The 13909-nt window shown below is 47.0% G+C and overlaps 1 protein-coding gene across 3 annotated transcripts in view; it reads right to left on the reverse strand.

Annotated features, from left to right (window-relative positions):
* Adarb2 (adenosine deaminase RNA specific B2 (inactive)) overlaps window positions 1-13909 on the reverse strand; it is a 476386-nt gene that overhangs the window by 140298 nt on the left and 322179 nt on the right. For all 3 annotated transcript variants that reach the window (XM_076831487.1, XM_076831486.1, XM_076831488.1), the window contains one exon: window positions 5553-6460. In XM_076831487.1, coding sequence (XP_076687602.1) covers window positions 5553-6460 — 908 coding nt within the window. The remainder of the gene's footprint in view (window positions 1-5552; window positions 6461-13909) is intronic.

Consider the following 13909-nt stretch of genomic DNA (forward strand, 5'->3'; position numbering starts at 1 on the left):
GGTTGGCTGGTACGTTTAGAGATTCAGCAGGAGGCCGAGGCCTGTTTTGCTTGGGTTTCTCTGTGGACAGATGCTCTCCTGAGGTGGAGTTCATATTATGGTCTGTTGTTCTGGTGGGTCCTAGGATGCCTTGAGTTCTGACCTGCTCCCAGAGCTTCAGGGAGATGTTAGGAAGTCAGAGCTAAGAAAAACTGTAACAAGGTCAAACTACAGCTGCCTATAAACTAGAATGTATGCTTTTGCCACGGTGTAAAGAAATCCGACCTTTTTGAGAAGATCATTGGGAATTCGGGATCATTCCTTTCTGCTTGGAGAGCTGCATTGCACTGGGTATCATCAGCTCAGATGGCATTCTGGAATGGGTCACAGGCTGACACTTGGCCAATGGCTGAGTCAGCACTTCCTGTCTCTTCTTGGCGCTTCGAGGAAGTGTGAGGGGACCCTCATCCCTAGCCTAGTGAGGAGGACCCCATGTGGGTGGATGTCTTGTCTCTAGAGAAGCATATCTGTTTTTAGGTAAACCAGCTCAGGCACAGGGGGCAATAAGCTATTTCAAAGCTAGGCAAATGTAATTTCCACACCTATTCACTTTTAATTTAAGCCTATTTAAACTTTGGGGACCTTTCCATTGCTAATTTGTTATGGTGATATTAAGGAATAGTTCTGCTTTACAAAAGTAAGAACGCTGCTTTTTTTTTTCAAAGAAGATGAATTAGCATGGAGGGAATGAGACTAGAAAAACAATCTGTGAAGTGGTCAAAGGCAGCTGGGGGTCACCTGGGCATTCAGGATCAGGACAGAGACATGGTGCAGACAGCTTATCTGTGTCCTGTGGTGCAGCTGTTGCTAAAGTGGCCACAGACTTTGTCCCCGGGTCCACTGATAATTCTAGGAACACACTTCATGAAATGGGACCATGTACAATAGTCTGATCAAAAAGTGCTATAAAATGCTCAAAACTTAAAAAATGGTTCTTTTCAATGATTTTGTATATTCCCATGTTTTGTTTTCCCCCCATTTAATATTAATAGCTGCCAAGAGCAGGATGTAGAATAAGAATAAGGTACCGAGCCAGCATGTGGTGCAATGGAAGACTTAGTTAGAACTGAAGCCACAAGGATAAATTTCCCTAAAATGACCCTAAAGGACTCCATTCGAGCAGCCAATCTGTATGAGTTAGTTTCAAAGGTGTCCCCTCTCTTACTCCAAGGGGAAAGGTGTATTTTAGTTGCTTTGACTAACTCTTTTCTTTGCAGGCATATCAACTCCAGTGAGCTTGCCATAGAAATTAAAAAAAAATTAAAAAAGGAAATAATTATTTGATGATGAATGAGAAGTCTACCACTAACCCAATAAACTATTTTTTTTTAGAGTTACTATGTGCCAGGATGATTTTTATTTTTTTTAAAAATAGTATTACTATAGTATACTTTGTTCTCTTTTCCAACAAGTTTTCATGGAAAGGAAATACTGAAAAAATATGCTTTTATTGCTGAATTTATGCTTTTATGAATTCAACTCTTTCCATGCTAGGCGTGGGAAGTGAAGACCGAAGGAGAGAATAGGTTTTGTGATTTTATCATTTTTCATGATTATGCTTCCAAGGTAATGTGTATTTATATTCTCACGTGGTCTCATTCTTACTTCCAAGTATCTGGTTAGCCCAGAGGAATATTGTACTAGTTGCAGATAAAGAAAACATGAAGGATTTGGATAGAGTCTCCCAGCCATCTCCTGGTGGGCACTGCAGTTATCAACAGATATTTATGGAGTCCCTGGCCTGCACACTCTGTCAGCATAGTAAACCTTGAACATTGAAGTCTTCCCCATGCTTTAAAGAATTTAATGGACACTTGCTTATCCACTCTGGCCAAGAGTTGGATCTCAAGAAATTGAGAGTATGAGGCCACCCAGGTTCTACAACACACCCCCAGGTACAGGAAAGGGTAAGGATTCAATTATAGAAAAATCACACTTGTGATTTAAACCTTCATTGAGAATATCATGCTTTGGAACTTATTGTTTCAGAATCCCGACTGCAAACAGGTTTGGATTATGACCACAAAGAATAAGATTATGCCCACAGATGCAGTATACAGGCTTTGGAGGTAAATTGGCACAGGTGTTGCTGCCTTACAATTGTTCTTGCTGGGAAGCAAGACCATGACCTGCTCTTTGGTGGGACTACCCCAGGTGGAGGCTGAGAACAGCTCACAGTATTCTAAAGGTGTGCAAGTCCTAGGCAGAGAAGTTCTCCTACTAGGAATCGGGAGGACTCTCCAACCAGGATGCACTTTCTGGAATGCATACTGCTGATCTCACTGGAGAACCTACTACATTTCTTCCAGCAGCATCTTAAACATGCTACTCTAGCTATTCCTAATGAGCTGTCACACAGGAAACACTCTTCACAGACTATCACTTACAGAGGAGAATTCTTACTAGGACAGCTTTGAAGCTTTGTTGGTAAGTTCCAGCCATTGGTTAAAGCATTAAACAGATCCAGCATCTATTGGCAGCTATAGAAGTGACATGTGGATCATTGAAACACACTTTGGTTTGTTGTCCTGCCAGTCTGACTGCCTGTGTGTAGCAAAGCCTGGATATTTGGGCAAAGAATACTAAATACTTATGTTTTTCAATACCCAAGTTGCAGAAATTGCATTCTTCCAACCATGCTCCTAAAGCTGACTTTAGTGGAGGTGTCGTTGCTCAATGGAGGCCAAGCCTGCATTTTTCTGAGAGCATGGGTACAGATTTGAGAAGATGTTTGGTTAGCTCCACCCATGGCTGCTATTAGGAGAGAAGTTGTATACAGATCATGAAGGGCCATACCTCTAAGGACTTAAAGTAAGAGTCAGGCTCCCATAGTCATGCTGCCCCTGGGACCAGGGATTTGGCTGAGCAGGAAGCAAGATGAACGTGGATGGTCCATGCTCTATAGATGGGGGTCCATGGTGAACAGATGGTTCTATGACCTTCTATGGAGGTTCCATGCACTATTGACGAGGAGTTCATGATGTGCAGACAGGCAGATGCACAGGCAGAGTTCCTGGGGTGGTGGGGTTTAGGCAGCATTTACAGTGATTCTTGAAATCTTTTCTTTTGATTTTTTCCCCCCTGAATCCAGACTCCATTGGGACAAGGTTTTAATTCAAACTGCTTGTGATTCCCTGTCCTGAGACCCATGGTCATAGCTGGCCCCCACCCAGTTGAGGGGTGCACATCTCAAGGGGGCTGAGAGGGAGGATAACGAGCCCCCCTGAATGGCGGCATGCCATGGTGTGATGAATGGCCCACAACCCTCACGCCGCTCTGCGCCCTTCATCATCCAGTCGGAGTGGTTAGCAGACTGTCAGAGAAAAATAATTTAGCAGCCGTGGCTTTAACTGATGTGCTGCATTCTGGGGTCAAATGACTATTACAAAGTGGTAGCGCTGCCTGGTTTCTCCATCGTGAGAGCTCAGGGCTGACAACATGAAAGAAGGAGGCATCACACCCAGAATTCACTGACATCCTTCAATTTCTCAGGGTGGGAAGCTGCAGAGATGGGTGGGGGAGGCAGAGGACATTTCCTACTAGATGGAGGAAACCCAGCCTGGCTGAGAGCCCCCGGCAGGGTCTTGCTACAGCAGTATCAGGTTGGATGAGAGTAAAATAGCAGTGGAAGGAGGGCACAGAACACTGGTGGAGACCTCTCCGAAAAGGTGGCAAGGGACACTCCCCGACCAAGGTCATGCCAAAGGTCATGTGCAGCCTCAGGGAGGGACAAGTTGCCCTGCTCAGCCCTTCGCCAAGCAGCAGGGGTAAAGCACATTCATAGATGTTTTGGCAAGTTCAGAGGATGGATAATAGAGAAACAGAACCGAAAGGAAAAAGAGAGGAAAATAAATAAGATGGAGGCATAAGAAAGGAGAAGGTCAAGTCCCAGAAAGGCCCACTGGGAGATGTGTCTGGAAGCTGTTCTTGCTTTTGTAGTTCCCTGTTTTCACTTGGATTGTGAATTTATTTGACGGTGAATCTAAAGGCTAGATTATGGAGATTATGGTCTAAACCCCTCCCACCTGCTCCCTTGCATGATCATCAGGTTCTAAAAAAAAACCAAAAAAACACTCGAACTTAAAGTGAATGAATGGGAGGTAGAGGTGGGAGGAGAAGGAGTCCTCTCTCCATCTGAGCACCTCATTTATTTATTCTCTTTCTTCCCTGTGCAGGCTTTGTGAGAAGCAGAACACTTGCTTTGCCCATTGTCTATCCCCTGTCTACTCAGAATCAAATAAATACGGAGTGAATAAATAAGTCAAATGCTCTACCAGTTTGGACTCCGTGTGTGGGAGTCCTTTATGCACTTTGTGTCTGCATGCAGTATCCCTGAGCAAGTAGCTGAGGTTTTGGCGGTACCCAGCTTTATTTAACAGATTCGTGATCTCCCACCTCAAAATAATGGATTCCTTTCTAGGTGTTGTGATGCAGTGATGGTGGCGATCACAGAAATAACTTACAATTATCAAGTACTTATGATGAATCCCGCACCCAGCTAAGTGCCTTTTAACTATGTAAAGTGTTTCTTTCCTTGATTGATGCCCAAAATGAATAAAGATAATTTTTCTGTATCTACTACATTAGTGATGCCCACAAATAATTCTCACAATGATAAGAAAAAAGATAATTTGCATAAATAAGCAATTACAAGACTTGGCAGAATAAGGTTGTTTTAAAATGGTATGAGAATAGTTCCTGCCACACAGGCCATGCTAAAAATGGTTCTTTAATGGGTGACGGTAAGCTCACGTAGGAAAGCAGACCCATGATCGTGCATGCAGAGGCCAGGGAAATGATGGTGTAGGTGGAGTAAAGCAAGACTCCAGTTGTTAATTTTCATTTCCACCGTCCTCTGCCTTCCAGCACATATTTGCCCTCTGGCTCTGAGACTCCACCAGTGTCCTGGGGGGAGCCCCCACCTGGCATGTCCCTACGGCCCCCGAGGCACTGGCCTCCCATGGGACAATCCCCACCTGCTTGTCTCTCCAGGATCCCTGGCTAGAAACTCAACCAGATGCCCACACAACTCACCTATATCACCTCCTGCTCTTTTCACCTGCCTCCTGAGTTACTGAGAGGCCTGGCAAACAAAGCCTGCCCTTCCTGTGGTGTGACCCTCTCAGTGGGGAGAGAAGGGCCCCGACAATCAATCCCTCCACACTGGCTGCCCTTTCTCCCTGGCATGTGGTGTCATCATGGTAAAAATCACCTGGCTTCATGAATTCCGTCATCACCTCTGCTAAGTTGGAGCGTTGACCTTCTTGTTCCTCTATTTATTCCTTTGTTTATTTCCTTTATTCTCATGATTCTCTCTCTCCAAAAAGCCTGGAAATTGCTCTCAATAAGGTTAGGAAGGGGAGACTTTTTAGGACAGCCAGCGCTCAGGGATGCACTCTGCTCACAGTCACAGGAGGAGAGGGGCCTGCCCACTCCCCCATCATGGCAAGGAGCCCCAGCTACATCCATCCCAGCATCCTTCCACCTGTAGGCAGCTACCTGAGAAATCTCACCTGTGGCAAGAGGTTACTTTTACTCCTGCTGGGGGTGTGGCCAGGCAGCCGGATGTCGAAGAGGGCCTGCAGGGCGGCCTGTGCGGCCTGGCCCTTGGCCAGCTTCTTGCTGCGTCCTGAGCCTTCGAACGTCCTCCCGTCCACGCACACGGCCATGACAAAGCTCTTGGTGCGAGGCTTCTCGGCCACCTCTGAGAGGCATACGTACCGCAGGCCAGAGCGCAGCTCATTCAGCACTACTACTGGGTTCCTCTCACCCAGGGCTGCGGGGGCCGGTCTGGCCCTGTCTGGCCGGGCCTGTCCCATGAGGTCCAGAGTGTGGCAAAGTAGCCGCCCTTGCCGGTAGGCTGTGGAGAGCAGCTCCGTGTCCACAGGGCGGCAGTTTGGGAAGTCCTCGCTGGGTGCCGATGGCTCAAACTCCTTGAACAGCGTGTCTGGGAAGTCGGCCTGGTCAGAGGTGAAGTCCGTGCATGGGCTTGTGCTGCTGCCCATGGCCAGGTGGGCCTGGCAAGCATTGGGGAACTGCACGAAGGACTTCAGTGCCAGCTCTGCTGCCCGCATCTTGGCCTTCTTCTTGGTGGGCCCTGTGCCCTCAAACGTGAGTCCATTTACTTCCACAGCCACTGCAAAGACCGGGGCATGCACTGGGCCTGTCTGGGACACCATCCGGTACTGCAGGCCTGGCTTCAGCTCGTGCAGCTGGACCAGGGCGTTCTTGGGTGTCATGGACCATGAGAGCTTCTTCCAGATCAGCTGGAGTTTGCAGAAGTGGCCCCCGTTCCCTTCCTCCAGGGGCCTTTTCCTTTTTATGCTGGGTGTGCTTCCTCTGGCCCGGTCCCCTGGCGGCAGGGGCCTGGTCCCCAGGTTGCTCACATTGCGGTTTTCCTTCACTTCAGTGCTGCTGGTACCTGGAGGTGAGAACAAATTGGTCATGACCCAGGGCACTGGCAGGTCGCCACTTGTGACAGATACTATTACTAATGACCATATTGTGAAACTTGAAGTCCATTCCTATGAAGTTCTTGCCATCAGTACCATAAGCAGGGCCTGTGAAGTGTGCTCTAAGGAATGGCCTATGATGAATGTGAGGAATGAGTTCACCTGTGGGAACCAGGTGCCCATGGAAGAAAGGATCCACATCCTTGGGGGCCTCGTAGCTGAGTTTGAGAAGAAGCAGAGAGAGGGAAGTGGGCTCCCCACCAGCTGCTCCGAAGGGGGTTTGTGATGTCATTGCCCATGTACCCTCCCTCCTGTCTGCCAATACCTCCCCAGAATGAAAAAGGCACAGGGCTCTTCCTGTCTATGGGTTTTGGGTAACAGCAAAAGCCTTTTCTACATCAAGGAGACCCTTCCCTTCCCACTTGCTCTCAGGGTCTCCAGGATCAGTGCCTGATGCCTGTGATACCCCTAGCACCCCATGAAGAGGACTCTGCTGGTGACATGCTCTGCAATATTCAGTCCCTAATTCACATGGGAGGTGAGAAAGGCCGGGGTCCCCTGAAGCCTCAGGTGGAGGGGGCGGCTAGGAGCCAACCAAGTAGAGGCACACAGCAAACCTCCTGTTTTGGTAGATCATTTTGCGGGCAAAAGGCACACCATCCATTTACAAGTAAGAACAACAGAGCTGAGTTGTGACAGGGATCACATGACCCTGAGTATGAGCTATTTATTACTTGGCCTTCCAAAAAAGTGTTTCCCAGCTCCATCCTGGAGGAACAACCCATGGGCTTCATCCAGGGCCACAGGTGCTGGGCATGGCTTCTTACTACTGGAATTGCCTGGGGTTTCTGAAAACTCAGCACACACACCAAGTCCGTCATCCTCTGGGAACTGCACTGGCATTAGATAAAAAGTCGATGTGTCCATGTGATGGGGTGGGAACATGGGTCTGAATGGACAGATGGGGATGCTCCAGGCAACCAGGTTGGTGGTGACAGCAGGGACCCTACTTGCTGCCTGGACTTGTGCCCCTGATATTCTTGCCATCTTATCCAGCTAGGCAAACATTGAAAATAGACTAAAAATGCCAGAGCGTTTTGAAGGATATGCACCTATGGGTCAGCGGCAGAGAGCACAAGCACAACTCCTTTGGAGGGCATTGTGGGAGCAGTCAATGAGGATCATGAGGTCCACAACCTACTCAGCAATTCTGCTGCCAGGGATTCACCTGACGGACACTTTCATGCATGGAAACATAGATTAACAAAGATGTTCATTGCAGTGTATTTTTGCAAAATTGAAAATTTAGAAAATGCCTGAAGTTCCCACAGTTAGAGGAATGACAATAAATTGTAGTATAATCATATTACAGAAAGATGTATAGCAATTATGTCTGATGGACTATATCTCTATGCCTCAATACAGATAAATCTCAGAAATAAATGTTAGGTGACAAAAAATCAACTTGCAAAATAATACAGAGTAGGATATCATAAATATGAATGAGAAGAACACCAACTTTATCTATTGCTCATGTAATCACATTTGTGTGGTAAAGCTGCAGATACCTGTATAATAAAGGTACAGTCAGACTTCCCCCTGGGAAGGAAGGGAAGGAGATGGGATGAGAGGCCAGAGAGTACCCTCATTTGTATCTGTAATGTTTTATTCTTTTTACAAAACATTATCTGGAGTAAATTTAGCAAAATCATTACTTGTTAACTGTAGGTGATGGATAGATTTAGAGATCATTTAATTTTTCTGGACTGGCCATCTTGGGCCACTTTTCCTGATAAAGCTGTTTTGTTTAGAAAATCTCATTTGTGAATTACCAGATTACCTCCTGAGGGCCTGGTGCCCTTCTTTGGGGAGTATGCCTCTGAAATGCTAAACTCAAGTTTGCTGTAAAATACCCTGAGAATTCTGGTAGTAAGCCGTCCTGTTTTCTTTTATTCCAAACTTTGCTATGTTTCTTCTTGCTCACATCAGCCCTGGGGTTGGGTAGTAGAATCACCACCTTATAGGTGGGAAAACGCAGGATCAGAGAGGCGAAGTAGCTTACAAAGCCTATGCAGCTTAGTAATTGGCTGATATGATTCAGTCCTAGGAGTCACAGATTGCCCTCATCTGTGCTGTGGCTACAAAGTTGATTTTTATGGACACCAAATAGTTCCCTCATTATCTTGGCCATTGTATAGTGACACCCCTTTTGGGGCTCTTTGGAAGATCATGAGAAAACTGAGGCCACAGTCTGCCTCCCTTGTGACCAGGTGAGCTGACCTGGTCAGGCAGGACCACAGACACATTTTCATTTATGCCCTTTAGATGTGTTCTCAGGGACTGGGAGGTCTTGTCTCTGTGGCAGGTTGTGAATGAGACTTTTCTCATTAAGCAAGTGGAAACTGAGGGTGATTTTTATAGCTAACCCACAGCTTAACCTCAGGTGCTGGGGACCTGGATGTTCACATGTGGATAGGTTTCCCTCACGCAGCCTGAAAGCCATCAGGCTGAGACCCGCTGACACATAGGCACTCCCCACTCCTTGGTTTGTGACATTGTTGTTGGAGGATAGTAAAGAAAGAAGTACAATTTCCCAGGTACAAAAGGTGCCTTTGAAAATCAGGTGACTTCCAGAGCTATGCTGACAGGTGAGCATGTTCTTTTCCGGGTGTGCTGCCTCCTCTTAGTCCAGGTTAAGCTATTTGTCACACAACCACAAGTTTCACAGGTCTCTATAAGGAGAGTAGGAGGCGCTAGGCTCTACTCTGAAAGTGATCTTGTTGGATTAATTTTCTAAATTGTGAATGCTTCTGTTACTCTCGTTTTTATCAATTTGCTTCTAAAAAACAGTAAGTTTGGGGAGGTTATTTTACTCAAAAGTGTGCATCTGAGAACTTTATAGTTGTAGGTGTATAACATTCATTTACAATCCATTTCAGTAGGAATAAATAGCAAGCATTGAACCTTGACCATTTTTGTTCATTATTATGCACTTTGAGGAAGTCTACCATTAAGGGTATTTCAAGCCAAAGGGGAGCAGATCAGATGTGCTGTTGTGATTTTCCAAACTGAACTTACAAATGGAAAAAGGAACAAACAATACAATTCCCAAACCCCCACACTAGATTGCCTGGAACTTGCTTGGAGTGCTCTAATTTCTTATTGATTTCTTACAATGTGGGGATTGAGTAAGACTGTTAGTGTGATTAAAGTGGCCAGCATATCAGATGACCTCTGTTGTATCTTAGAGAAAAGGAGCTCGCAGCACAATGCTTTCCCCCTAAGCTTTCGGCATCCTATGACAGCTATAATTGAGGTTTTCTATGGCATAAACCACTGTGGGGTGGGAGCCCTGTCTTAGTAATTAATAACAACCCATAGAGGGTACAGACTCTGGTCTCCACCTAGACCCTAGCTAGAGTCTCTGAGGGGGTGGCACCCTTGTTTAGAGAGATTAGCATCCTTTCCATGGGCCCACATGCCCTTTCCCACATGCCCACACACCCTAGCCCACATGCTCTAACTGGACCTCAGAGCCCAGCGAGCATGGCAAAGCCAGCTGGGGCCTGGCCTCTGGTCTCTGTCCTGGGAGCCTCGGGATGTGAGGAGGCTCAGTAACTCTTCCACAGGGTCTGGGGTCCAGCAGGTGAGAGAGCAAATGATTCCTTAGTCATTTATGCCTATGAGGCTGTGGGTGGTCATGAGTGAGGATTTTAATAGTATTTTCCTGTAAGGTGAACAAGCACGGAACAGTCATTTTTGCTACTAGCAGGGAAATGGTGAGGTGGATACTTCTCATTTGTTTCCTTTTGTTCTCTCCCTGTGTATTTGTTTGCTGAAATTCTCCATCAATTTTTTTTTCCCAGAAATTCTAGTATACCCCATAAAGAAGGGTGAGCAGTCCCCTCATCTCTGGTGTGCTGGGTTGGAGATCATGGTCTACCACCTGGAAAGCCTCCCACTCCCTCCTACATGGCCAAGGGAGCAGCACTGTCTTCTCACACAGCAAAGCCCCTGTCTCTGTCTTGACCAGCAAGGCAGACATTTGTTCTCACAAACACTAACCAGAATCTGCTGAGCACCAGTGCATAGGAAGCAAAAACCTAGTCTTTTCTTTTTAGGCCACTTGGGTGCAGTGGGAGAAGCACAGACACCTGTAATCTTCCTGCAGTGCCACTTCAGGCCCTGGGAGAGCTCCACCTCATAGGGTTACCCTCCCCTGCTGCGAAGCTGCTGGAAGGTACTGGAGCCCAGTACCTGGTGGCCAGTCCAGGCTCTTGCTGCAGCAATCCTCCCCAGGGTCTTCTCAGGCCTCCTATTCTGATTTTACAGGTTAACATTCTCCTCTTCCATACGGAAGGCATTACATACATCACACTCCCCTCCTCTGACCCAGGAAATTATGCTCGTTTTTTTCTCCATTTAGCTAATAGGTTTCCCACACCCAATGGTCATATATAATAACCCACAGATAAAAGGTCAGGAGACCAGGAAAGCTCTCACTTGTCAATGTGGGTGAGGGAAGCTACTTATTGCTGCACATGCTTGAGTTCCATCCCTGCGCTTTAGAACCTGAATGCAGAGGGCTGTGTCTGCACTGGGGACTCCCAGCCCAGTCCTCTACTTCCTGTCCTTGGGGGTCTGTGCACACACCAAGCTACACTTGGGCTGTGAGGAGACGTTGGGGACTTTTTGCTTGCTCCTGTCTTTCCTGCTGCATGGGAACTGCTCCCTGGAGGTATGTCACAAATCTTTGCACCTTTTCTGCTTTCTCTGAGTATTTCTAAGGGTGCCTCTGGTGGATTTGGTGTTTGCCCATTGGCTGAGACTGGATTTAAGGTCCGGTTAACACACACACACACACACACACACACACACACACACACACATGGTGATATGGGAAATGAATATGTCAGTTGATTAACTGAAGTAATCATCTCACCATGTATATATATTTTTGTGTGTGTGCCCAAATATCATATCACACATACATACGTGAAATAAATACGATAAAAAAAGACAAGAAAAAGGAAATTTGGCTTTGCCTCATGCATGCCTGGTCTGCCTGACAAATAGATGGTTCTTTTCTTCCTCCTGTCAGGGCTGGGTCAGGGAACACTGAGTTGTTCCCTCCATTCTGATCCCTGGAGTTGTCTCATGCAGGCCTGTGCTTTCCCTGGCTGTCGCTCTTTATGTTTTGACCTATCGCTGGCAGAGGTTTGACCTTTTCTCAGGAAGCAGCCTCCAGACCTCATGGCACAGATTGGTGAGCTGGCTTGCTTGTCCCTGGAGCCCAGCAGTGGGGTTCTGCCTTCTCTGCATGCTGGCCATGAGAACTCAGCCATTTTGGCTTCAGGACCTCAGGAGCCCATTGTGTGATTTGGAAACAGAAGCTTCCACCTGGGGCTTGTTGGGAGCTGCAGGAGCTGCAGATGCGCATTCTGCTGTTGGGATGCTGGGTGATCACTCTCCACAGCCTTTGAGGGCATGAAGCACAGTGGCCTGGGATTCTCCCAGAGGTTCTGGGATGGTGGGGTTTGAGGGACTTCTGCGGTGAAAGAGATTCTGAAAGTGCACAATTCAGATGGACGGCTCATAAGAGGATAGAGGAATTCCTGAGTCTTTTAATTCATCTCTGAAATTCATTCTACCAAATAATTCTTATTCTTGCCAATCGACACTCATAGATTCACAGGATGTTAGAGTTGGAAGTAGCTCTGTAAGGAACTGGCCTCTTTACTGGTGGTGGTGATAGTGGGGCCAGCAGACTGGGGTCACTTGTCACATCAGCCGACATTAGGATTCATGTAAAGGTTTCCATCCCTTGCTCTTTGGCTCTGTCTCTGTCTCTCTCTCTCTCTCTCTGTCTCTCTCTCTCTCTCTCTCTCTCTCTCTCACACACACACACACACACACACATACACACACACACCATAGCCACTGGAATGCTTCTCGGGGTCACTAACTTGGGCCAGAAGCCATTGCTTCTTACCAGCCCACAGAGGGTTCCAGGAGGTAAACAGCATCTGGGATGTGACATAGCCAGAGCCTGTGCATGTGCGTGGGCACCCAGACTCTGGTGGGGAGGCAGAGACGGGAGGCTCTGGGGGTAGGGCATGGCCCTTCCACCAACCTCCACCTCACCTGCCCCACTGGGGCTCATACCACATTTCTTCTCCCTTGGAAAATTCCTGACTAGATTCCAAACACGTTCTGTAATGAAATCCACCCCCACTGAGACTAGGTGGGTGGCATCCCTGAGTGCCCACAGTCCTGTGCACGTCCCTTCAGCCTAGACACACTGGCAAATGGTCTCATTCTATAAGACGATATTAACAGGAGACGTCTGTGAACTGTGACTTCTATAAGGTCTTTTCAGAGAGTTACATATGTCCTTCCATTGTGGAAATTAGAAAAAAGGCAGGTAAATAACTTCAAACTACATTAGATAAATACCACAAGCAGTAATAGGACAATCATGAGCAATTTGAAGCCTGCCAGGCACTAAAGAAAATGTCTAAGTCGGGGAGGTATCTGTACGGGAAAATGTAAAATGAAATTATTTCCATTCTGCTTCTCTTAAACATGGACTTGTCTCCTGAGCCTCATAAGCACATTATCTCATTTGACAAAAAGTGTCAGCAAACGCAGTGCTAACTTTAAAGGTTTAATATACTAAAAGAATTGCATTTTGGGGAGGAAGAGCAAAATTTGATATTGGCATACCTGTGGCTAAGTTTTACTGTCAGAGTGAAATTATATTCTTTGGGATTGTGTTATGTCTGGTGACCTGGGTTGCCATCACTCAAAAGTGGGAATATCAGGAGGAGGCCAGGGTCTTTTGATGGCACCTCACTACTATCATTCATCTGCTGCATGTGCAGGAGCCTGGACTTCATTGTGAATTTATTTATGAGCCTCTTCCTCCTCCTCTGGCTCCCTTGTGAACCAGCATCCACTGCCTGGTCATTATGCACACCCGGCTCCCCTCATGGGTTGGCATCATTGGGATCACATGCATCACCAATAATGACACTGGCATGTCTGCCAGGTCAGGAGGGCTCCAGAGAACCAGCCATCCGAGGCGCCACGCTACATTTGAAGAGATAATATTGTTCCTGGTGAAGGTTATTCTGCTGCTAAGCAGCCCCAGTTAACAAAAAGGAACAACCCTTCTTCTATGTGGCAGGGCTTACTGGTAGGAGAGTGGCAGGTGGCTTGGGTTCTCATTCACACAGAAGGGAGGACTTGGCGCACAAGAAAACTGACATGTGAGGGTGCATGCCCAGAGGCCTTGGGCTGGGTTGGCAGACAGAAACCTGGTCTTGGCATTTGCTGGTGACATGTAGCATGACAATGCATCAGGATGGACAGTTGGCAGATAATCCATGACCCCATGAAGCCATACTGCAAGTGTG

Source organism: Callospermophilus lateralis, chromosome 13 (assembly GCF_048772815.1).
Source record: "Callospermophilus lateralis isolate mCalLat2 chromosome 13, mCalLat2.hap1, whole genome shotgun sequence".
Taxonomy (NCBI): Eukaryota; Metazoa; Chordata; class Mammalia; order Rodentia; family Sciuridae; genus Callospermophilus; species Callospermophilus lateralis.